At 52.5% G+C, this 25499-nt stretch overlaps 1 protein-coding gene across 4 annotated transcripts in view; it reads left to right on the forward strand.

The window, feature by feature from the left end:
* ABCB9 (ATP binding cassette subfamily B member 9) overlaps nt 1-25499 on the forward strand; it is a 42026-nt gene that overhangs the window by 9061 nt on the left and 7466 nt on the right. The window contains exons 1-9 of one of the 4 annotated variants that reach the window (XM_010813945.4): nt 3050-3256; nt 8311-9007; nt 15895-16009; nt 16599-16729; nt 17630-17835; nt 20548-20745; nt 22056-22184; nt 24268-24456; nt 24948-25121. In XM_010813945.4, the coding sequence (XP_010812247.1) occupies nt 8395-9007; nt 15895-16009; nt 16599-16729; nt 17630-17835; nt 20548-20745; nt 22056-22184; nt 24268-24456; nt 24948-25121 (1755 nt within the window). In that variant the 5' untranslated portion in view covers nt 3050-3256; nt 8311-8394. Of the gene's footprint in view, nt 1-3049; nt 3257-8310; nt 9008-15894; nt 16010-16598; nt 16730-17629; nt 17836-20547; nt 20746-22055; nt 22185-24267; nt 24457-24947; nt 25122-25499 lie in introns of those variants that run through there. The other 3 variants (XM_010813946.4, XM_005217863.5, NM_001191355.1) reach the window with 3 other exon arrangements.

A 25499-nucleotide genomic window follows, 5' to 3' on the forward strand; every position in this document is an offset into this window, starting at 1 on the left:
CTATAGTTGAAATCATCCAGTATTTAGTCTTTTCAGATTGGCTTGTCTCCCTTGTGTGCATGAGTGCTAAATCGCTTCAGTCATATCTGATTCCTTGCAACCCCTTGGATTGAATCTCACCAGGCTCCCCTGTCCATGGGATTCTCCAGACAAGAATACTGGAGTGGGTTGCCATGCCTTCCTCCAGAGGATCTTCCAGACCCAGGGATCAAACCGGCATCACTTATGTCTCCTGCATTGGCAGGCAGCTCTTTACCACTAGCACCACCTGGGAAACCCTGTCTCCCTTAGTAATATGCATTTATGTTTCTTCCCTCTTTTCATGGCTTGATAATTTATATTTTTTAGCATAGAGTACAATTCCATTGTCTGGATTATCATTCTAGCCATTCACCTCCTGAAGGACATCTTGGTGGCTTCCAAGTTTTGGCAATTATGAATAAAGATGCCCTAAACATCTGTGTGCAGGTTTCTGTGTGGACATAGGTTTTCAACTCGTTTGGGGAGTGTGATTGCGGGATCATATGGTAGGAGTATGTTTGATTTTGCAAGAAGCCACCAGACTCTCTTCCAAAGTACCTGTGCCATTTTGCGTCCCCCCAGCAATGAAAGAGAGTTCCTGTCGTCCGCGTCTTCATCAGCATTCGGTGCTGTCAGTGCTTTGGATTTGGGCCATTCTATTAGGTATGTAGTGGTACCTTGTTGTTTCAATTTGCAATTTTCTAATGAAAATTACATTGACTGTCTTGCCATATGTTTATTTTCCATCCGTATTTTTCATTTGGTGAAATGTCTGTTCAGGTCTCTTCCCTGTTTTTCAGATTATTTGTTTTCTTATTGTTGAATTTGAAGAGATCTTTGTATGTTTTAGATAACAATCTTTATCAGATATAGATATATAAAAAACAAGTATTTTCTCCCAGTATGTGGCTTTTCTTCTCATTCCTTGAACAATATCTTTTGCAGAGTGGAAGTTTTAATTTTTTTTTTAATTTGACTATGCAGGCTCTTAGTTCCCACACGTGGGATCTAGTCCAGACCAAGGATTGAACCCCAGGCCCCCTGCATTGGGAGCGTGAAGTCTTAGCCACTGGACCAGCAGGGAAGTTCCAGAATTTTTTTAATTTTAATGAAGTCTAGCTTATCAGTTCTTTCTTTCATGGATCATGCCTTTGATGTTATATCTAAAAAAATCATCTCCATCCCCAAGGAAATAGAGATTTTCTCCTACATTATCTTCTAGGAGTTTGATAGTTTTGTGTTTTGCATTTAGATCTGTGAGCCATTTTGAGTTAACTTTTGTGAAAGATATAAGATTTGTGACAAGATTTTTTTTTTTTTTTTTTTTTGCACATGGGTGTCCAGTTGTTTCAGCACCGTTTGCTGAAAAGACTGTCTTTGTTCCACTGTGTTGCCTTTCCTCCTTTGTGGGAGATCAGTTGACTATATTTATATGGGTCTATTTCTGGGCTCCCTGCACTGTCCCATTGATCCATTTGTCTTTTGTCAACAACGCACTGTCCTGATTATGGCAGCTTTAGAGTAAGTCCTGAAGTCAGGTAGTGTCAGCACAATGACTTTGTTTTGCTCCTTCAGTATGATGTTGGCTATTCTCACACAGCAAAAATGAGACAGCCTGGATCTGGTCCCAGCTCTGAGTCACTCTAGCTTTTGGATAATCCATCCAGGAGCTTCTCTTCCGGAACAATTATATATTTGCTTTTGTTTTGGCACAAACAGTATCATACTTCGGCTTGATTCTATCCCTTGTTTTTACTCAGCACATTCAGGAGGTCATTTCATACCTTTCTGTAACTTTTGTGTGTAGACTGACACATAGTTGTTTTTTTTCCCCCTGCTACAGGGTATTCTGTTGAGCATGCTCTGTAATTATTTGGCGAGTTCCCACCAGACTTTTGCTCCTCCAGTAACTATCTGCAAACTAGTATCTTCCGCTCCCTCCACAAGTCTATCTATAGAAGAACTTCCTACTGGGTCAAAAAAAAGAAGTGCATTTACAATTCTGCACTTGGCCAGATCCCCTTGAAAGAAGCTGTCCCGTGTGAGGAGCAGAGGCTGTTTTAAATTCAGGGAGTGTTTTCAATCTCTGACTGAAGGCTGAATAGAGACAGGGGCATATCTTGTCCCCACCCCCCAACCCCTCTGGGCTTGACCTACTCTCCTGCCGATGAATGGATCCCTCTTCTGTTCCTCAAATGCCAGGTGAGTTCCCACCTCAGAGCCTTTCCACTGGCAGTTCCTCTCACCTGGAATACATCCCCTCCCGATCTTTCCATGGCTCCCTCTTTCTCCCCTTTCACCTTCCTCAGGAAGCCCTTCGGGTTTTATTTACTTTACAGGAAATAAGTAATAACCTGGCACTACCTGAGATTATCTTACCGTATTTACTTGTTGATTTCCGCACCCCACAAAGAATGGGAGTTTTCTCTTTTTTCACACCCAGCATCGAGCACCTAGACCCCAGCGATCACAGAGGACATGTAGGTTCCCTCCTCTCTCCCACTTCCCACCACCCTGGCTCTATTTTTCTCCATGAAATGTATTCCCTTCCAACAAGTATAATTTACCTATTCATTATGGGTAGCGCCTGGCTCGCTCACTAGAGTTATCAGCCCCAGAAGGGCAAGGATCTTGTTTTGTTCTCCGCAGCATCTCTTAACACTGACAAGAGGGCACAGCACATAGTGCCTTTCACCAAATATCGGTTGAATGAATGAGGATCGTAACCTCCATCCTCCAGGGCTGGCAAGGTTGTCCCTCTGGAACAAAAGGCAGATTAAAGAGCAGGCCCCCCGCAGCAGGTGTGGCCATTTCCTCCCGCTCAGAATGGGCCCCAAGCCTCTAAGGGCTGGCTGGAGCCCCCCAGAAGGTCCTTGGCCTTGCGGATGGGGGCGGGACTCGCCGCTGGTGGGGGCGGGGCTTGCCGCAGGTGGGCGGGCGGGTAGTCCTGACCACGCCCCCCAGAGGCCCCGCCCGGTGGGAGGCCCCTCCCCGCCCATCAGCGGGCCAGGGTGCCCGCCCTGCCGGGTTCGCTCCGACCTTGCTGCTGCGCAGCCCGGGGCGGGAGGCCCGGAGGAGCGGCGGGAGGAGGGAGGAGCGGCGGGAGGAGGGAGGGGCGGAGCGAGCGCAGCGCCGGGCGCAGTCTCCAATGAGCCGCGCGGAACCGGCGCCCCTGAGGACCCCAGCCCGCTGCTCCCCCTCCCCACGGCCCACCTGGTGCCAGGTAAGATAACAGGTAAGAGTGTAGCGCCCGGGACCCCCGACCCAGATCTTTCTCAGGTCGAGGTGCTATGCCTGCACAGGCTGGGGGCCACTTGGCTCTCCCTGCCCCGGGGGTGGAGTAAAGGCATCTCGGTAGAAAGTGGGAGCCTCCTGGGAGCCTTCCTGGCCCCTGCCTTGGGACCCCAGCGCCCGCAGTCGCATGTCCCAGCCCCCCATCCCTGCAGCATCCTTTCTACGCCGCAAGGAGATTGCATTTTTTTTTTTTAACCTTTCAGGTGCCGCCACCTCTTGGAAAATGTTGGGGGTGCCTTTTGGGGGTGGATCCTGGGATGACTGTTCCCCCAAGATCTGACTGGCAGCTCTTCCGAGGGCTCCCCGCACCCTCCAGCGGGGAGCTCATAGATCCTGAGAGCCTGGCTATATCAGAAACCTGGGGGCAGGCCTGGGTCTGCCGACCTTGGCGAACCTCTTCCCCCCACTCACCCTGGCTGGCCAGTGGGTTGAGCCTTCTCTGCCTCCATCTTGGCAGTTAAGCCTGTGGGTTCCCAAGGGTCTCTGCCTTGTTTCTAAGCCTCTGTTAAAGCAGGGTGCCCATCCCCAGACCTGAGGTTAATTAAATTAGCTTTCAGCTGGTCTGACAGGATTCCCCGCCCACTTCCCCGCCCCCTGGAGATTGGCTGGCCTCCATTCCCTCGCTTCAGGCGGGCAGGTGCCAGGTGACCAAAGGAGGCTGGCAGGAAAGCCACCGTAGCTCCCCAGTTCGCTTCACCCAGCGCTGTGAGTCATCTGAAACAACTCTTCGAAGGCCCAGCGTGGGCTAGGGGGCTCAGCAAAGATGGAGTCAGGGAGGAAGAAGTCCTGGCCCTGCATCCAGAGACCCCACAGTGATACCGTCCCACAGCACCGGCCCCAGTCAGCTGGACAATACCGCTGGGGGGTGAAAAGTTCACCCCAGAAGTTGGGGGTGAACTGAACAGGGTGGGCCCCTCCAGGTCCTTCATGACGCTTTCTTGGGAGCCCTGCATAGCCTGGGTCCCAGAGAGAGAAGTGTGGATTTCACCTGTTCTCTGTGCATCATTTGACTTCCCCAAGCCTTTGTTTGCCTATCTGTAAAATGGGAATGAAAACTGAGAGACCCTCCCTGAGTAGCAGTGAATAATCAGGAAGGGAGGTGCCAGGCACTTAGCACATTGTCAAACACTTAGCAATACTCCATAAATGTAAACAGTAGCTGTAACCCTTGTAAATTGTCTCCTGGCTGTTTCAGACTTTCCTTTTGTGCATCTGACAGCTGGCGATGCCCCAACCACCATTTCTTCTACCAGAAAGAAAAGGCTTTGACAGGACCATCAGTGAGGGTGGAGTCATTTGCTAATCCTATGCCATTCCTTAGCTCTTAGGGTCAAGACAAGTTGACCCTGTCTTCCTGGGCACATCAGGCCCTGGGCACAGCTGCCCTGACTTCTGGCCACCACCCTGTCCTTGTCCCTTGGGGCACACATGTCACCCATGTGCCCACAATTTGCCCTCCAGCTTCACCTGGCCAAACCCAGGTCAGGCAGATGGACAGCATGGATGTGGCTCCAAGCATCCCACTGGTCCCCATCCTCCCCTCCTCCCAGTCTGGGCTGGTGGTTGCGTCCCCTTCATTCTGCTGCTCAGTAACTTTAAAAATAACAAGAGTCGTCCCGTCTCCACTGTAATCCGACCCGAGTTGGATTCTGATCCATCAGAGCCTGGAGTAGGAGGACTCAGCACTTGAGAGCTGGGCACCCCAGTGCTGTGACTGCTCTGCCCCCACTCGCTGGGTAACCTCAGACCATCCTCTCTCCCTCCCTCTCTGGGCCTCGGTTTCCCCATCTGTACAATGTGGTTATGCCGGTGAGGAAGATAAACAGCTGGGCTCCCAGGTAGGTGGCTGGCCATCAAACGGGTTGACTTTACCCGAACCGGAGGGTGTCAGGAAGGGATTTCCTCAGTGGCTGGGAATCGGGGTGGGGAGACCTGGTGCAGCACCCCACCCCCAACCCTGCTCCTATGCTGGCCTCTGGCAGGTCTACCTCCTCTCCCACTTCTGAATGCCAGCTCCTCCCAGAGGGCTAAAGGGACTCCTCATCCCCACCCCGAGGTGAGCTGCAGCCAAGGTGGCTGGCAGGGCCTTTGCAGCTGAGAGGCCTGCGGAGGCACCAGGCCAAGAGCATCCCTCCCCAGGCTCTGTCTCATGCTCACCCACTCACCGGCTCCCTGAGGCCTCTGCATTGCAGCAGACAGGAGCCTGAGTCGGCAGCCCTACCGGGGGTGGGACGAAGGTCTGCGCAGGGGGTTTTCTGTTCCCCCATCCCCACCTCCATCCCCTCCCCTGCCCCGGATTCCCCTCAACCCGGGCTTCCCTGAAGAGTCAGCTGCTGACGGGCAACCGTCTTCTCTAGGATGGACTTGAGTCTTCCTAGAAGAGCTGCAGTGACAGTAGAGCCCCTCAGGCTTGGGGACCATCACACCCCTGTGTCCCCTCTGCATCTCAGACCCTCCTGAGCATCATTAAAAGTCTTGCCTACCCGCCTCCCCGCCTCGAGGTTGGTTTGAAGAACCACGGTTTCGGAGTTGAGAGCCCAGATTTTAGAACTCAAAAGGCCTGGGTTCACATCCCAGCTCTGCTACCTCCTCCTAGCTGGGTGGCCTGGAGCAGATCACTTAACGTCTATGCGCCTTAGTTTTCTCACCGTAAAATGTGGATAACAATGAAACATGCCTCATAGGATTCTCGTGAGGGACGACTGCATGTAAACCACTCAAAACAGCGCCAGGCGCACAGTAACATCAGTGTCTGTGTTACTGCTCTTGCTGCTGTCCTCGGCGGTGTTGTCACTGTCCTCGGTTCTTCTCCTGGTGGAGCCCCCTCTCGTATAGGCTCTGTTCTCCTTTGATGAGCATTCTGTGTTTGCGCTTGCTGTATGCGTGTGTGTGTGTATACATATATACACACATATATATGTGTGTATTTTTAAATTGAAGTATAATTGATGTTCAATGTTGTATTCATTTCTGGTGTACAGCAGTGATTCAGTTATATATATAGTCTTTTTCATATTCTTTTCCATTATGGCTTATTGCAAGATATTGGACATAGTTCCCTGTGCTATATAGCAGGTCCTTGTTTATTTTATATATCGTATCTGCTAGTCCCAAACTCCTAGTTTATCCCTCCCCCACCCCCTCTCCCCTTTGGTAACCACAAGTCTGTTCTCTTCGTCTGTGAGTCCATTTCTGTTTCGTTAATATTTGTGTCATATTTTAGATTCCACATATAAGTGACATCATGTGGTATTTGTCTTTCTGTTTCTGATTCACTTCACTTAGTGTGGTAATCTCTAGGTCTATCCACGTTCCTGCAAATGGCATTATTTCATTCTCTTTTATGGCTGAGTAGGAGAAGGCAATGGCACCCCACTCCAGTACTCTTGCCTGGAGAATCCCAGGGATGGGAGAGCCTGGTGGGCTGCCGTCTATGGGGTCACACAAAGTCGGACACGACTGAAGCGACTTAGCAGCAGCAGCAGTATTCCGTTGTGTGTGTGTGTGTGTGTGTATGTATGTATATATACCACATCTTTATCCATTCATCTGTCAATGGACATTTAGGTTGCTTCCATGTCTTGGCTGTTGTAAGGACTTGCTATCTTGACAGGCATTTTAGCTTAGCGGTTTAGAGCCTAGCTTCTAAAACCAGACAGCTCTGGGTTCAAATCAGAGCTCCACTGCTCAACAGCTGTGTGATCTTGGGCAAGTTAGTAGCTCCTCTGGGCCTCAGTTTCTCCATCAGCTAAGTGGGAATGATAGTGTAAATCTGACCAAGTTGTTGTGAGGGCTAAATAAGCGGACACACACAAAGCACGTGGCTCACATAAAGGTGGGACTGCTAGGAAGTGCTGTGCCTCATAATCGTTTGCTCATAGTAATTGGACACCTGCTGTTGTGTCTGAGGTTGTGGGTCAGGTGCTGGGACCCTTCACACACTGGTATGAGTCCCGGCTCAGGCCTTTGTTACCAGAGCGACATGGGCCATGTGCTTTTGGCTCTCTGTGCCTCAGTTTCCCCAACTGTAAATGGGAATGTGGAAGCACTGGCCTTCTGGAGTTGTGTGAGGTTTCTGGCATTCCAGAACATCGAGTCAGTCACCTTGATCTGAGCCTCGGAGCTGTGAGGGAGAGGGTCTCTCAGGCTGCCCCCCTGCCCCCCTGCCCCATTCCCAGTTGCTATTCACAGCCACCCCTCCTGTTGCTCCATGCCTTTCTCCTCCTTTGGAGACTCTGGAGCTTTGCCTGTTTTGCAAATGGGGCATCAGAGACCCCCAGGTCTCCTTGTCTCCCTCAAGCACATCAACACATTCCTACCTCAGGGCTCTTGCCTGTCCACCTGTCCAAAATGCTTTCCCCCAGGTATGCACGTGGCAGACTCCCTCACCTCTTTCAGTCTTACTCAAGTGTTACCTTCACAGCAAAGTCTTCCCTGCACCCCCATTTAAAATTGCCCTCACATCCCTTACACCCAACTCTTCCCCCCAAGCCCTGTCTCTTAACACACGGTATCACTTACTAATTGTCTGTCTCTGACATGAATGTCCCATCTCCTCAAGAGCAGGGATCTTTGTTATTTGGGTTCACAGTTAAATCCCCAGCACAAGGACTTCCCTGGCGGTCCAGTGGCTAAGACTCAGCGCTCCCAGTGCAGGGGTCCAGGTTCAATCCCTGGCCGGGGAACCCGACCCACATGCCCCAACTAAGAGCTTGAATGCTACAACTAAAAATCCTGCATGCTGCTGCTAAGACCCCGTGCAGGTAAATAAAGAATTTTTTTTTAATCCTCAGCACAAAGAACAGAGTCTGGCCCACAGAGGTCACTCAATAAATATTCCCTGAATGAGCGGAACCTTCCCCCTACCCCTGTGTAATTTGTCACTGCCATTTTACCGATGAGGAATCTGAGGCTCAGAGATGTCAAGTGACTTGCTCGAGGTCACACAGCCAGCAAGCAGCACGCCCTCACCCCTCACCCCACTGCCCCCTGCAGGTCTGGCCTCGCCCCGCAGACAATGGCCTTGCCCCCATGAGCTAGAGCCTGCCGCTCAGTGCCTGCCTACCCCCGGCCAGCAGGATGCGGCTGTGCAAGGCGGTGGTGGTGACCCTGGCCTTCATGAGCTTGGACATCGGCATGACCACGGCCATCTACATCCTCAGCCACCTGGACCGCAGCCTGCTGGAGGACATCCGCCACTTCAACATCTTTGACTCGGTGCTGGACCTCTGGGCAGCCTGCGTGTACCGCAGCTGCCTGCTGCTGGGGGCCACCATTGGCGTGGCCAAGAACAGCACCTTGGGGCCCCGGAGGCTGCGGGCCTCGTGGACAGTCATCGCCCTCGTGTGCCTCTTCGGGGGCATCTACACCATGGTGAAGCTGCTGCTCTTCTCCGAGGTACGCAAGCCGGTCCGGGACCCGTGGTTCTGGGCCCTCTTCGTGTGGACCTACATCTCACTCACTGCCTCCTTCCTGCTCTGGTGGCTGCTGTCCACGGTGCGGCCGGACACCAAGGCCCTCGGGCGGGGCGCCGGGGCCGAGGGTGAGGGCGAGGGCGAGGGCTTCCCCGGCGAGGACCGGCCTGCACCCGAACAGGCATCCGGGGCCACGCTGCAGAAGCTGCTGTCCTACACCAAGCCCGACATCGCCTTCCTCGTGGCGGCCTCCTTCTTCCTCATCGTGGCGGCTCTGGGTAAGTGCCGGCCCACGGGGCCTGGTGGGCACCCAGGGAATGTGTTTGGGGGGTGTGACCACCTCTTCTTTCCTCTCAAGTTTTTTTTTTTTATACAATTTTTTAAAATTTTATTTATTTATGTATTTTGGGCTGTGCCAGGTCTTTGTTGCTGTGCGGGCTTTTCTTTAGTTGTGGCAAGCGGGGGCTACTCTGGTCGCGGTGCACAGGGTTCTTGTTGCGGTGGCTTCCCTGGTCGTGGAGCACAGGCTTTAGGCACGCGTGCTGCAATAGTTGCGGCTCCCGGGCTCTAGAGCACAGGCTCAGTAGCGCAAGGGCTTGGCTGCTCCGCGGCATGTGGGATCTTCCTGGAGCAGGTATCTAACCCGCATCTCCTGAATTGGCAGGCAGATACTTTACTACTGAGCCACCAGGGAAGCCCTGTCCTCTCCAGTTTTAAGATCTTCCTTCCATGGTTCAAACATCAAATTAATACACAAAGATAAACATTGAGTGTTTCGCCCTAATTCTGCCCCTGACAATCCTAAATCCCCCTGCCCAGGGCTAACTACAGGAAATGGTTCCAGCAACTTCCAAGTGGGCAGGAAACCACTGTTATTCATTTCTTATATATGCTTCCAGTGTTTCTTTCGGAGAAGGCGATGGCACCCCACTCCACTACTCTTGCCTGGAAAATCTCATGGGCGGAGGAGCCTGGTGGGCTGCAGTCCACGGGGTCGCTAAGAGTCGGACACGACTGAGCGACTTCACTTTCATGCATTGGAGAAGGAAATGGCAACCCACTCCAGTGTTCTTGCCTGGAGAATCCCAGGGATGGGGGAGCCTGGTGGGCTGCCGTCTATGGGGTCGCACAGAGTCGGACATGGCTGAAGCGACTTAGCAGCAGCAGTGTTTCTTTATACAGCTATAAGCAAAGAAGTCTCTCTCCCCCCACCTTTTGCACTCTAGTCTGTGTCTTGCTTTTCTCACTTAGTATATCCTGGGGACTTTCCTGCTGGTCCAGTGGTTAAGATTCTGAGCTTCCAACGCAACGGCACGTGTTCAATCCCTGGTAGGGAAACTAAGATCCCACATGCTGCGCTGTTGTTGTTCAGTCAGAGTTTGTGTCTGACTCTTTGCAGTTCCATGGATTGCAGCATGCCAGGCTCCTCTGTCCTCCACTCTCTCCCAGAGTTGCTCAAATTCATGTCCACTGAGTCAATGATGTCATCTAAATGTCTCATCCTCTGCACCCCCTTCTCCTTTTAGCTGTCTTTCCCAGCATCAGGGTCTTTTCCAATGAGTCTGTTCTTTGCATCAAGTGGCCAAAGTATTGGAGCATCGATGCTCGCTTCAGCAGCACGTATACAAAGTATTAGAGCTTCAGCTTCAGCATCAGTCCTTCCAATGAACATTCAGGGTTTATTTCCTTTAGAACTGACTTGTTTGTTCTTGCTATGCAGTGCAACTATATAAAACAATAACAACAATAATATATCCTAGAATTTTCCCAGTTAGTTCCTCATTTCGTTTTTGACTGCATAATATTCCACTGTGTGACTGTACCATAGATTATTTAGTCAATCTCCTGTTATAGGACTCTTGGGTGGTTTTGAGTCTGTTTTTTTCTTGTTTATACACATTTCCTATAAATGTGCATATATCTAAAGAAGTCATCCTATAGATAAGTGGCACTTCTGGGTTCAAAGCATTTTTTATAATGAAGCAGAATAGAGCCATCAGGGTATGTAGTCTGTGATGAGCTTCAGTTCAGTTCAGTCACTTAGTCGTGTCCAACTCTTTGCAACCCCATGAATTGCAGCATGCCAGGCCTCCCTGTCCAGGGAGTAAACTCCCTCCCAGAGTTTACTCAAACTCAAAGAGTCGGTGATGCCATCCAGCCATCTCATCCTCTGTCGTCCCCTTTTCCTCCTGCCCCCAATCCCTCCCAGCATCAGAGTCTTTTCCAATGAGTCAACTCTTCGCATGAGGTGGCCAAGGTATTGGAGTTTCAGCTTTAGCATTGTTCATTGTTCATTCTTCCAATGAACATCCAGGACTGATCTCCTTTAGAATGGACTAGTTGGATCTCCTTGCAGTCCAAGGGACCCTCATGAGTCTTCTCCAACACCACAGTTCAAAAGCATCAATTCTTCAGCACTCAGATTTCTTCACAGTCCAACTCTCACATCCATACATGACCACTGGAAAAACCATAGCCTTAACTAGATGGACCTTTGTTGGCAAAGTAATGTCTCTGCTTTTCAATATGCTATCTAGGTTGGTCATAACTTTCTTTCCAACGAGTAAGCGTCTTTTAATTTCATGGCTGCAATCACCATCTGCAGTGATTTTGGAGCCCCCCAAAATAAAGTCTGACACTGCTTCCACTGTTTCCCCATCTACTTCCCATGAAGTGATAGGACCAGATCCATGATCTTCGTTTTCTGAATGTTGAGCTTTAAGCCAACTTTTTCACTCTCCTCTTTCACTTTCATCAAGAGGCTCTTTAGTTTCTCTTCACTTTCTGCCATAAGGGTGGTGTCATCTGCATATCTGAGGTGAATGATATTTCTCCTGGCAATCTTGATTCCAGCTTGTGCTTCCTCCAGCCCAGCGTTTCTAGTGATGTACTCCGCATATAAGTTAAATAAGCAGGGTGACAATATACAGCCTTGATGGACTCCTTTTCCTATTTGGAACCAGTCTGTTGTTCTATGTCCAGTTCTAACTGTTGCTTCCTGACCTGCATATAGGTTTCTCAAGAGGCAGGTCAGGTGATCTGGTATTCCCATGTCTTTCAGAATTTTCCACAGTTTATTGTGATCCCCACAGTCAAAGGCTTTGGCATAGTCAATAAAACAGAAATAGATGTTTTTCTGGAACTCTCTTGCTTTTTCAATGGTCCAACGGATGTTGGCAATTTGATCTCTGGTTCCTCTGCCTTTTCTAAAACCAGCTTAAGTTGATGAGCTTAATTTGCATGAAACTTTTATCCTAGTTGTGTGCACCTGTGTGTGTGTCCTGGTTGGTGATATAAATGATATCTGGTCTGGTCCGAACAGTTTGAAAGTGCCACTTCAGCAACACAGTGGGAAGATGACATCGCAGGGTGGAAACTCTGTGGGTTCTGGGGGTGACAAGGCCCAGGTACCAATTCCATTCCTGCTCCAGGCCTGGCTGTGTGACTGTGGGCGGATGATCCAAACTTTCATAGCTTCACATCTTTTTTCTGTGAAATGGGGGTTGCTAGCATCCTTGTTCCAAGATGTTGTAAAGTTGGAATAAAGACAGAGAGGAGTGGGACATCCCTGGCGATCCAATGGTTAAGACTCCAAACTTCCAGTGCAAGAGTCATGGGTTCAATCCCTGATTGGGGAACTAAGATCCCACATGCCACGAGGCACAGGCAAACAAACAAACAAAAAGGACTGGGAGGAGAAGGAGAGGTACAGAGCTCGTTACCTCCGGTAAGTACCGGGATGTTCACTCCTGTGAGTTGTTACATATTTAACTCACAGAGGGAGAGAGTCTGGGAGCAGCCACAGAGCCACAGTGATCTTAGAGAGAACTGGCGAGCCCTCAAGCCCCTTTCCATGTACCATCTATCCTCTGTCCTCTCAGTTCCAGCCCCTTGACCACTGTGTGATTTTAGGCACGTCTGCTTGTCTGTAAAATGGGCATCTCAGCAGTTGTGAGGTTCAGTGAGCTCATACAAGTAGGCTGCCTCAGACCACTCCTGGCACATAGGAAGCTCCCAGTAAGTTTTAGTGGCCGTGAGTACTGAGATGACCCCTTGTCATTTAACCAGACTGGTTCTCCTCCTCATGCTACGAGGTCAGCAGTCTGCTTGTGAGCAGCGTATTCTATTGACCCTGGTCCTTAGCTACAGCTTTGGTGACAGGAGTATCTTGGGTCTACTTTGCTGCCTCCCCTAGCAGGCTTGGAGCCCCTTGGGGTCAGAGGTCAGGTCTGACTCCTTCAGGGCCCCCAGTACCGGGCACAGAATCAGACTCACCGAGCAGATGAATGACTGAACGGCCATCCTGCTCATGTTGGCAGCTGTCTCCCGCACGGCCTTGTTTCCCCCGCCTGCCAGGGCGCTGTGGTCAGCGGTTGTGCACTCAGGGATACAGATGTCCTAAAATATAGCCGAGCAGATTGTGCCAGCCAGTAGGGTTATGTTGAGGTCAAGGGCTTCAACTTGAGAACAGGCCCCCAACTTCACTTATGGTTTTATTTTTTTGGCCACACCACACAGCATCTGGGATCTTAGTTCCCCAACCAGGGATCAAAGCTGCACCCCCTGCCTCGGAAGTGTAGGTTTTTAACCACTGGACCACCAGGGAAGTCTCAGATAGTTTTAGTTGAGTTTACTTACTATGGCCAAACTTCAGTGTCTCATCCTGTAATGAGGGCTTTGTCAGGGTTTTGTGAATTTTTTTTTTTTTTTTTGGCTGCACCGCAGGGCATCTTAATTCCCTGACCAGGGATTGAACTTGTCCGCAGGGCATCTTAGTTCCCTGACCGGGGATTGAACTTGTATCCCCTGCAGTGGAAGTGCAGAGTCCTAACCACTGGACCACCAGGGAAGTCCCAGATTATTGTGAAAATTAAATGAGGTGAAGCAAAGTGCCTGGCAAAACTAGGTACTTCACAAAAGTTAGAGACTATGGTTATTGGTCTTTCCAGGTGATGCAGTGGTAAAGAATCTGCCTGCCAATGCAGAAGACATGAGTTCTATTCCTGAGTTGACAGGATCCCCTGGAAGGGAATGACAACCCACTCCAGTATTCTTGGAGAATTCCATGGACAGAAGAGCCTGGCAGGTTACAGTCCATGGGGTTACAAAGAGTTGGACACAACTGAGCGACCGAGCACGCGTGCACACACACTGTGATTAACAATTATTTTTCAATCAGTAAGCATCCAGTAGGGCCCAGATTTTTCTGAAACCTTATAATCTAAAAGGAAAACTGCCCATTGTGTGAAAAAAAGATTAATTTTAGTGATGAGTGTCTCCCTCAATTCTTTAGTACGGATTTCACAGCAACCTAACTACAGTAACCTTAGGCAAACGACTTAACTTTTCTGACCCCCACTTCCCTCATCTATAAAATGGGAAGAATGATAATACTACACTTATAGGATTATTGGGAGGCATTTGAGACTTGAAAGAGGTGAAGGAGCTGCTATCTGGGGTAACAGTGGTCCAGGCAGAGGGAACAGCCTATGCAAAGGTCCTGAGGCAGAAAGCTGCCTGATTATTAAAGGAAAAGTAGAGAGAGTAAAGGGAGAATAGAAGTTAGTAGCTCAGTACCAGGGCCAGCCATGCAGGGGGTGTCAGCCACTGTGAGGACTTTGATCCAGGATGAGACGATCTGACTTGGGTTTCACAAGGTCCTGCTGTCTGCTGGGAGTGGAGAACAGGTTGATGAGGACAAAGGTGGCGGCAAGGAGAACCAAGACTTAGTTGAGACCATCCAAAGGACGTTGACAAAGCCAGGGGGGACAGTAGAGGGAGAGGCAGCAAATTCTGGAAGTATTTTGAAAGTAGAGCCACAAGATTTGCTGGCAGACCAGAGAGTTTCACCTGGTTCTTGGGCAGATTCAACAAAAGAGTTTGCCTACCTGCTTACTAGTTCAGCGCCCCCACCCAGCAAGGGCTCCACGAACGTCTGTGGCGGTTAATACCATCACTGGTGCTTGTTGGACCGAAAATTCTGCTGGAGCTCCTCAGGCCCTTTACTTCCCCGTGGGTAAACTGAGGCAGAGATTCAGCTGGGGCAGAACTTCTGGCTGGAGACCCCATCTGGCCAAGGGCAGAGGAGATGGAGGCCAGCTTTGTAGCCACCCTGTGGTTCCTGTGCCAAGACCAGCAGAGGGCGCCAGAACCCCACGGAAGGCCTCACTGTCTTGGCTGAGCCAGTTGTGCAGCGCAGACTGGGGAGGGACCCACCAGACCTGCACAGGGCATTGGTTGACTTTTATTGTGCGCTTCCTCTATGCCTGGTGCTGACCCAGGCTGTGGCTGCTGAAAGAGCGGCAGTGAAAACTGGACATAGTCTGGTCTGACCACCTCCCGTTTCGTGTCCATCATTTCTATGAGAGTGGGCCATTCATTCCAAGTTATTGGGAGGGAAGGCACAAGGAATGAGTCCCAGACTGGAAGCTGGTTTGGGTTTGCATCCTGCCATCCTCTTAATTGCTGTGTGATGTCAAGCAAGTTACTCAGCCCCTCTGAGTCTCCCATTCCACCTCAGTGAAATGGGGATGACATCTCTGCCGGATGCCCCTTTCCCCCCGCCACACCCAGGATCGATGTGAAGATACAGTGAGACACATGGGTAAGAAATTATCTGGCAAGCTGTAAAGTGCCCGACTAAGAGCAGTGGGGTGGCGGTTCTAGCATTGCTCAGAAGCAGAACATCAACATCTTCTGAGCTTCTAGAATTTGGACTCTGAACCCTCTGGCAGAGAGAAGAAAGAAGTGAACTTTTGTGGCTCTCAGCCATCAATTGGTGGTCTGACTGGGTGAGCCTCAGCTCATCTTTTTGGTCCACTTTCTTCACCTGTAAAATGGATGATAACAGGGTCACCTTCTGAGTCCTCGTGCAGAGGGGATGAACCATCACCCAGGAGCCCCATGGCTCTGTGTTCTCCATGTCTGGGAGCCATTATTCATGATAACAGGATCCAATCAGTATAAACTGAATAACTCACATTTCCCATGTTCCTGATCTCTGAAAAGAGGGGGCCCCCTCCCCGCTTCCCCGCCTGGCTACTAAGCAGGAATTTGCAGAGAGAGAAAACCCCACTAGTGGAGTAGGCAGTGAGGGTAGTCTGGGGGCTTCCAGAGCCCCCTCCTGGCTGCAGACGCCCCCATGAGCCTGCCCTGTCTCCGGCAGGAGAGACCTTCCTTCCCTACTACACTGGCCGGGCCATCGATGGCATCGTCATCCAGAAAAGCATGGAGCAGTTCAGCGCGGCCGTCATCGTCATGTGTGTGCTGGCCATTGGCAGGTAGCGACCCCTGCCTGCCCCCACCCACCAGGCCTGCAGTTGCGAACGGGGATGAGGTAGCTCCTGAGAGGAAAAAGGGCCACGGAGGCCCAAGAAACGCCCCTTGGGATGGGAGGCTAAGGCCTGTCCCTCAGCTGGTCCCCATGGTAACCAACAACCCAGCTACTGGCTTAGTTCTGCCCATTTGGTTGAGCCCCACCCTAGAGCCACACCCCTCTTGTCCCTAAAAATGACTTCAGTCCTCGGGGTTCCCCTTTCAGCACCACCCCCCACCCCCAGCTGTTTTCCAGGCAGGAAACAAGGGCCAGCTTTGTCTGTGCTGTTCTGGAAAGGCAAGAGGCCTGATGGGTGGAGCTGGGCTTCTCGCCCACAGTGAAAGAAGTCCCCCCTGTGCCCTCACCTTGGGGGCTCCTGTTGGGAACAGGGTGACCCCCTGGCAGTGCCAGCCCCAGAGAGTGGGCTCAAGGTTGGGGTCCCTCGCCCCTGCGAAGGCCCTGGCCTGCCAGCAGTGGGGAGGGAGCAGTGGGGGGCAGGGGGCAGTTGCCGGAAGGACGTCGTGCTATACATAACATCTCTTATCTGCAATTAGCTCATTTGCCGCAGGTATTCGGGGCGGCATTTTTACCCTCATATTTGCCAGACTGAACATTCGTCTCCGTAACCGTCTCTTCCGCTCGCTGGTGTCTCAGGAGACAAGCTTCTTTGACGAGAATCGCACAGGTTGGTCTTCCCGGGGGCCTCGGGTGACCTGGGGCTGGGCCCGGCCAGGTGGGCCTGCCCCGCATTGAGGATTTAACTGAGTGAATCAGTGCTCTCAGTCTGCTGACTCGCCCTGCCATCCAGTTCAGGGTGGGGATGCCCCTGGTGGCTGGCGTGGGCCTCCAGCCCCCCTGAGCCCTGGGGAGCTGGTCTGAGGTTTTGCTGCGAGCTGTGGCCACTCTAGGACCCTGGCCAGGCCACCCTGTCCCTGAAGCAACCAAGGCCTCACCTCCCGCTGGCTTGTGGGACGCACATGGGCCAGGACTCCCCCGGCCTGTTGGGGTGAGCAGGGCAGAGAGACAGGACAGAACAGGGGGCCGAGATCCAGTCTCTGAGGCAGCCCAGCCTGGGTGCAGGCCCCATCCCTGACTTCACCTCTCTGAGCCTCTGTTTTCTCCTCCGTAAGATGGGAACAATAACAGGAGCTGCCCCACGGGATTGTTGTCAAGGTCTTAGCCCAGTATCCAGCCATCAGTAAGGGGCGGTCTGGTCCTCTCTCTTCCATAGCTCAGATGGTTATTACCATAAGGCTGAAGAGGGGAGTGGCCCCTCTGCCAGTGACAGGGAGGGGCCACGGGTTCAGCTCTGGCTCAGTCACAGCCATGCTGTGAGGCACTGAGCAAGACTCTTCCCCTCTCTGAGCCTCAGCTGCCTCCTCTGTGCTCTGGGAGATGCTGAAGCTGAAACCAGATGCTGGTGATAAGGGCTGGACTCAGAGCAGCCCTCAGGGCCGTCGACTCACCCTGTCCCCCCTGCAGACCAGCCCAGAAGACAGGGAAGGTCCAAGTTCCCCAAGGGTCCCCCGCCCCCGCCCTCAGTGGCCCTGTTACTGCAGAGGGAGCTGAGAGGCCTGTGTTCCAGGGGACCTCATCTCCCGCCTCACCTCGGACACCACCATGGTCAGCGACCTGGTCTCCCAGAACATCAACATCTTCCTGCGGAATACGGTTAAGGTCACAGGTGTGGTGGTCTTCATGTTCAGCCTCTCGTGGCAACTCTCCTTGGTCACCTTCATGGGTTTCCCCATCATCATGATGGTGTCCGACATCTACGGCAAGTACTACAAGGTAGGCCCCGCCTGATCCCCACTGGGGTCCCCCACCAGCAGCTCTCAAATGATCCCTTAGGGTGGGCTCAGAGGGCTGCTGGGGGCCAGCGAGGGACTTGTCTTAAAACTGAGTTTGCATTCAGTCATTCATTCAGTCATTCAATAAATGTTTCCTGAGCACCTACTGAGTCCCAGGCACTGGGATACATCAATCAGACAGGACCTCTGTCCCCATGGAGTTGATATTCTAATAGAGCCAGCCAATAAATAGCAACAGTGATAATGATGGAAATATATAATACAGGCATAGCTGAGTTGGTAAAGAATCTACCTGCAATGCAGTAGACCCGGGTTCGATTCCTGGGTCGGGAAGATCCCCTGGAGAAGGAAATGGCAACCCAGTCCAGTATTCTTGCCTGGAGAATCCCATGGACAGAGGAGCCTGCAGTCCATGGGGTCACAAGAGTCAGACACGACTTAATGACTAGAGGTATATATAATACAATAAAAGTTGGAGGAGATAAGGAGATAAATGAAAAGAAATAGCATAATAGAGAGCATTGGATTGGTTGCAGTTTTATTTTATTTTTAAAGCTAAATGTCTTTTGCTATCCTTTTTTAAAGTTTTTATTTATTTTGGTTTTGGCTGCGCTGCATCTTCATGGCTGAGCTTGGGCTCTCTCTCATTGTGGTGAGCAGGGACCATTTCTAGTTGTGGTGTACGGGCTTCTCGTTGCAGGGGCTGCTCTTGTTGCAGAGCACGGGCTCTGGGGTGCAGGCTCAGTAGTTGTGGTGCACAGGCTTAGCTGCCGCAAGACATGTGGGATCTTCCTGGACGATGGATGGAACCTGTGTCCCCTGCATTGGCCGGTGGATCCTTAACCACTGGACCACCAGGGAAGTCCCAGGCTGCAATTTTAAGTTGGTCTTTCTGAGAAGGTGGCCTTTGAGTAAAGAGGTGGACATATTGGGGAAGCTCGTTCCAAGCAGAGGGCACGGCCACTGCAAAGGCCTTGAGGTGGGACCGTGACTGGCGTGTTTGAGGTGCCTCAGGAAGGCTGGTGAGGCCGGAACCAGAAGTGAGGAGAGAGCCGGGAGGTGATGGGTAGATGGTATAGGCCTTTGTGGGAAGTTTGGGCTTCACTGCATGCAAAGTTTTCTCTCTTTCTATAGAGTGTATTTTCAAGGTTGGGGCGGGGGGGTGGAGGCACCCAGGCCTCCATGATCGAGGCCCTCACCCACGATGCAGTGACGGGCAAGCAGCAGTCCCCTCTGGCTGCCCCCAGCACTGCCGTCAGAAGGATCAGCCTGTAAGCGAGGCCCCGGCCTCAGCTTCCTCCTGCTTCCCACAGTGGTGGGTGCCTCTGAGCTCTCAGGGCCCCGGGGTGGGTGCAGGCAGGTGCAGGCAGCCCCTTCCCCAGTGATCCAGGCCTGAGGGGGACAGGGGCGCTCCTGAGCAGGGCGCTTGGACCCTGAGGTTCCCACTTGGTCAGGACCCTTAGTGCCCACGGCCTGAGGCCAGCACCTAAATGAATCCATTACCCACAGCCCACTGTGTCACCCTCCTACAGAGCCCAATCACCCAGGAGGGCCCTCTCCCCCGCAGCTCTGGATCACTGGCCTCGCTGTTTTCATCCCTGAGGAGGGAAAGTAAATATATGAGTTGGAGTCAGCAGTTTCCCTTCCACCCCACCCTTCCTGCCTTCCTGCCAGCCCCTGGGAGGGGCCAGGAAGCCCTGGAGCGCCCCGCATCACAGCAGCCCTGCCTCTGTGCACACCTCAGGCTCCACCTTCAGGTTCAGGGGTGCGGCCTCAAGCAAGCCCTGTTTAGGTCTCGTACCTGTACCCCATGTACAGGATGCCATCACTGAGTCATCGCCACAAGCCACACACATCGTCCGCAGCCAGACGTGACTCAAGGCAGTGTGGCTCCTCCCGGGTGCCCGAGCCTGAGTACACTGCGTCCTTCTGAGGGTCGGGGCGTGACTCGCAGGTCACGAGACATGCCAAGGAGCTTCCTGGGCAGCCTTCCCGGCTGGTGTGAAGTTCTGAGTGTGGTAGCTGTCGCAGAGCCTGAATAGCGAGGCCCAGGGACTGCTTCCGGAACTCTGTGGGCAGCAGTCCAGTGGTCATGTACTTGGAACCACTTCTCAGCCATCCATCTCCAGGTATAAGCACACGATGTGGGCAGATTTCATAGCCTGTGACTTCCACCACCATCTAGAACTCAGCTAAGAGTTCTGGAATCTCTGTGCTAGTTTTCAGTCTCTCACATAATGTATGTTGCTGGATGTAAATGGTGACTCCTTAATAGGTAGTGTTTCTTGTGCAGTATACAACCTGAACAACCATCCAGAGCATCCCTGCTCTTATGCCAGCTCAGGATCAGGTATCGAGACTCGTTTTTTGAGAAGATTATGTATGGTCATGCATAACTTCCTCTGAATACTAGAGATAACTTCACGATCAGTGGCCCATCCCTCAGGAGATAGAGGCTCAGGAGCTCACCCCCAAATCCCAGCTGGAGTCTGTTGTCTGAGCTCAGCAAATCATGCTAGAAGGAGATGGGGGAGGAAGGGGAGCTAGGTCTCATCCCCTTGTCCCTGGAACTCCCTGCATAGATCTGACACCAACTAAAGACAGAAAACCCCAGAGAGACCTGGGGCTCGGGCAGAGGGTGTGCCTGTCTGTTTTGAGGTCTCCTCCACTTTGTCCCCACTCCCACCCATAGAGGCTCTCCAAAGAGGTCCAGAGTGCCCTGGCCAGAGCCAGCAGCACGGCCGAGGAGACCATCAGCGCCATGAAGACAGTGCGGAGCTTTGCCAACGAGGAGGAGGAGGCGGAGGTGTACTCGAGGAAGCTGCAGCAGGTGTACAAGCTGAACAGGAAGGAAGCTGCAGCCTACATGTACTACGTCTGGGGCAGCGGGGTACGTGCCCCCAGCCCGGGCAGGTCTGACACAAAGACGGGGGACCCCTTAGTCAGTACATTAGCCCAGGTCCCTGCATGCTGGTGTGACACTCGACTCTGTCCCGACTTTCTGCTTGTCCTCAGAGGATCTTTCTGGAAAGAAATGTAGACTCCTGTGAATGTCCGCCCAGGACACCCTTTCTTACCTCTCACCTGGGTGTGGGGTGGCTAGGCAGGAACTTTCTTTTCCCTGTTGGGGAGACACCCCTGCCAAGGTGGGGAGTCACCCCGAAGCCACCTGGGGATGCGACCTGGGCGGCTTCCCGGCAGGTCCTAGAGTGTCCGGCTCACTCCCTGGGGACGCGTTCCAGCTCCTCCTGGAGAAGAAGCATGTGGGGCCTGTCACTGTGTGCTGGCCACGCCCGAGGGTGGGCTGTCGGGGAAGAGCTGGGGTAGGCATGAGGAGGGTTTGGGATATAGGGCAAGGAAGGAGCCGGTGGTCTACAGACAAGCAGGGGATAAGGACCTTCTGGGACCTCCCCCCACCCAGGGCAATCCCTCCTCAAAAGTGTCCAGCCAGAGGGGAGAAAGGCCTGGAATCCAGCCAGCCAAGTCTCCTGGCAATCTGCCCACCAGCAAGGGCGCCTCTTGCTGCTTGTGCAAAGGCACTGTGGTCCAGCTGTGGGTCTAGTTCCGACCCAGCATCACTGGCTTGGAATGAAGAAGGGGCAGATAGGGACCCCGAGTGGGTTGTGTCACGGGTATGCAGGTTCCACCCCTCTCGCAGACACTCCCCCGGCACCAGAGGGGGCAGGAAGCAAGCACACCCCAGACACAGCCCCTCCTTCCTGGTAATACTGACCTCATCTGCTTGGCCTGGCTTGCGGTGTGACCTTAGCCAAGGGACTCAGCCTCTCTGAACCACGCTCTTCCCAATAAGAAGGAGACGAATAGCTCCAGCTTGGCCTCGCTGAGGCGCTTGGAAACTGTGTGTGTGTGTGTGTGTGTGTGTGTGTGTGTGTGTACGCCAGGGCCTGACAAAGAAAGCCTTGTTCCCGACCAGGCTCATGGCCTGTTCCAGCAGGGGGCCTTTGCAGGGAAGAACTCCCTGGTTGGGGTGGGGAGGGTGTGAGTGACAGAGGGGCACCAGCTCGTGGGAGGCCGTCCCTGCTGCTGGCTGGACGTGCAGTTTGTGACTGTGAGTGCAGAGTCCACAGCTGCTCTCACTTCCCCTGCAGCCTGTGGGGCGGGGGCACAGAGGGAATGGGGTTGTGGACCTAAGTCAAGGCCCCGCCGTGAGTCAGACTCTGCTTTCCGTCTGCCCTCCAGCTCACGCTGCTTGTGGTCCAGGTCAGCATCCTCTACTACGGGGGCCACCTCGTCATCTCGGGGCAGATGACCAGTGGCAACCTCATCTCCTTCATCATCTATGAGTTTGTCCTGGGAGACTGTATGGAGGTGAGGGGCTGGCTGGGGGAGGGAGGGGTCCCGGGGAGGAGGGAGAGGTGAGGGGGAGGGATCTGAATGGGGGTGCTCCAGGGTCCACAGGAGGTGGCATTTCTTCCTAAAGGACATGATAATACCAACAAGGAGACTAACGTGAGACAGCAACTTTGCAGAGCAGAGTGGCAGCAACAGAGATTATTTCAGAAGATGCCCCTGAGCACCTGTATGAGGCCCAGTGCTCCCCGGGTCCCCACTTTCCGGAAAAAGCAGCTGAGGCTCAGAGTGGTTCAGGGACCTGCCCCCCATGTTCGTAGGGGTTCCCAGTTCCAAGCCAGATGGTCTGACTTTATTTTAACCCACTTTAAAGAGCAGCTCTATGAAAAAAGAACAGAGTGGGTTTGTTTTTTAAGTGGATTATATCATATATATATATATATATACACACACACACACATACAGTATTTCAATTTTATTTTAAAATTTATTTGCCTGTGCCTGGTCTTAGTTGCGGCATGCAGGATCTAATTCCTGGACCAGGGATCGAACCCGGGCCCCCCGCATTGGGAGCATGGAGCCTTAGCCACTGGAGCGGCAGGGAAGTCCTTGTAGATTAACTCTTAATTTGGCTTCTCCCACCAGCAGGTCCTGAGATGAGGGAGCTGTGGAGCTCGTGCCTAAATTGCCATCAGTCACTTCCAGAGGATGCACAGAGTGAGGGTGTTAGTTCTCTGGTCCGACCCCACCCCCCCACAAAGCCCTCCAGCACTAAGGTAGAGCCTGTGTGTCCTGCAGTGATAAAAGCCCAAAGATGTGGGGGTCAGGGGCGGGCTGGTGTCTTCTGCAGACCGCACTTTGCCTTAGCTCCAGTCAGACCCTCAGTGTCATTTGAATCAGCGTCAAGGAAGCCATGCTTCAGGAACACCCACAGCAGTGGGCAGACATGTGTCCCAGGATTCCAGTGTGGCACGGTGTATAACAGTGAGAAGTTAAATGCTTGTCAGCCAGCGATCGGGCAATACGGTATATCCGTATGCCACAAACAGTCCGTCTGTGCTACAAAAACGAGGCAGCAGCCACAGGAGCGAGGCAGAGCTGTGCACACTGGTGCGGAGAACACCAAGACACAGAATTAGTGCAAAAGCTAGTCTCTGAGTCGTAGGGATGGGCTGATCTCATGGTTTTCTTTCGTCTCAAAATTATTTAATTATGTACTTGCATGTGTTTGTAAAAGCACAGAGAAAGGACTTGAAAGACACAGTTCCTGATAACCGGGACCACCTCTGGGATGAGGGACAGAGGACAGTGTCTACACAGCACTTGTGTCTTAATATGAGTACTTCTATCTGGATGTTAACAGCTGTGGTGTTTTGAGGGCTCCCTATGTGCTGAGTACTGTCTTCACAGAACCATGATACGGGCACTAATATTACCCCCATTTCACCAACCAGGACCCGCAGTCACAGGTCATAAGGGCCTGAGCTCAGGAGCCAGACGCCGGGGTTTGAATCCTGGCTCTGCTGCTTCTCCATATGTGTGGCCTGGGGGAAGTTACTTGAGCACTCTGTGCTTCGGTTTCCTTATCACCACAGAGGAGCTAATGATAGCAGCTACCTCATAAGACATATATGCACTCAGTAAAATGAGTCATTATTCACATTTATACTTGTGTATATTTTTACCCAAGGAAATGTATAGTATACATTTAAGGCTGTTTTTATCATCGAAATTTAAAAATTCTGTGGCAGCTGAAAGAGGAAGGTCTAATTCCTGTTCTGCTACATTCTGGCTTCCCTGCAATTTCATTTCTTCTTCTGGGGGGTGATAAGGCCTACCCTGCTGGACAGTGGTGAGGTTTAGCTGTAACACATAAAGCATCAGTATTTTTTATCGCTGTCTTCATTTTTTGCATCATGGTCCTGGTCTGCTGTATAAGCAGGTGGGGCTCGGACAGCCTCCTTTGACCATGCCCCCCTGTCAGACCTGCTGCTGTGTTCTTGCTCTCTCTGCACCCACTTCATCCCTCTGGTACCATGGTGAAGGGGACCTAGGATTGGGGTGTCAATGGGTCAGGAACATGTTTCTCCTCCCCCCACAGTCCGTGGGCTCTGTCTACAGCGGCCTGATGCAAGGAGTAGGGGCCGCTGAGAAGGTGTTTGAGTTCATTGACCGGCAGCCAACGATGGTGCATGACGGGAGCTTGGCCCCTGACCACCTGGAGGGCCGGGTGGACTTTGAGAACGTGACCTTCACCTACCGCACTCGGCCCCACACCCAAGTCTTGCAGGTGAGAGAGGGCCTAAATACCCCCACCACCACCCCCAATCATCCTTTCCCTCCTCCCATCTCTCTCACACCTCCTACAGGGCAGGCCGTGGCAGTGCAGCCAAGAATACAAAAAGCAGAGTCCCTCCACTCCTGGAGTTGGGCTCTTGTTGGGGAAGGCAGAGCGTTAACAAAAGGATTCCAAGAGCAATGCTAGGAAGGCAATGAATCGGGGTAGTCTGCAGAGATGGTGCTAATAGTCCAAGAGGGCTTCTCGGGGGAAGTGACTTTTGATCTGGGACCTAAACAAGGAGCAGGAGCCAGCCAATGGCTCTCTGCAGAGAGAACATTCCAGGCAAAGGAGACGAGTATAAAAGTGCTGTCAAGGCCTAGAAAGGAGAGCCTTCTGGGGCGGCGGCAGTGGGGCAGGCTGGGAAGGGTGCCCGGGGCCTCTGAGACCAGGGCCTCTGAGTGAGCCAGCGGCCCCGCCTCGTGTCTGCGTGTTCCTTGCAGAACGTCTCCTTCAGCCTGTCCCCAGGAAAGGTGACTGCGCTCGTGGGGCCATCGGGCAGCGGAAAGAGCTCGTGCGTCAACATCCTGGAGAACTTCTACCCCCTGGAGGGGGGCCAAGTGCTGCTGGACGGGAAGCCCATCGGCGCCTATGACCACAAGTACTTACACCGAGTGGTAGGCGCACGGGCCTTTGCTGCCCTCCTCCGCCCTTTCCCTGTTTGACCTTCTCTCGCGAGCACTAACAGATGCAGGCAAGAGGGCTCAGGATACACACATAGTTAAAAGGATTATCACCGGGATTTCCTGGGTGGTCCAGTGGCTAAGACCCTGTGCTCCCAATGGAAGGGGCCCAGGTTTGATCCCTGGTCAGGAAACTAGATCCCACATGCTGTAACTAAGACCCAATGCAACCAAATAAAATATAAAGAAAAAAAAAGGATTACCACCAACGTAACACCACCCAGTTCAAGAAATAGAACATTCCAGCACTCCAGAAGCGCCCCGCCCCCCGCCGCCCCACTCCATGTGCCCCTTCTTTGCCTCCCAAGAAGC

Source organism: Bos taurus, chromosome 17, assembly GCF_002263795.3.
Source record: "Bos taurus isolate L1 Dominette 01449 registration number 42190680 breed Hereford chromosome 17, ARS-UCD2.0, whole genome shotgun sequence".
Taxonomy (NCBI): domain Eukaryota; kingdom Metazoa; phylum Chordata; class Mammalia; order Artiodactyla; family Bovidae; genus Bos; species Bos taurus.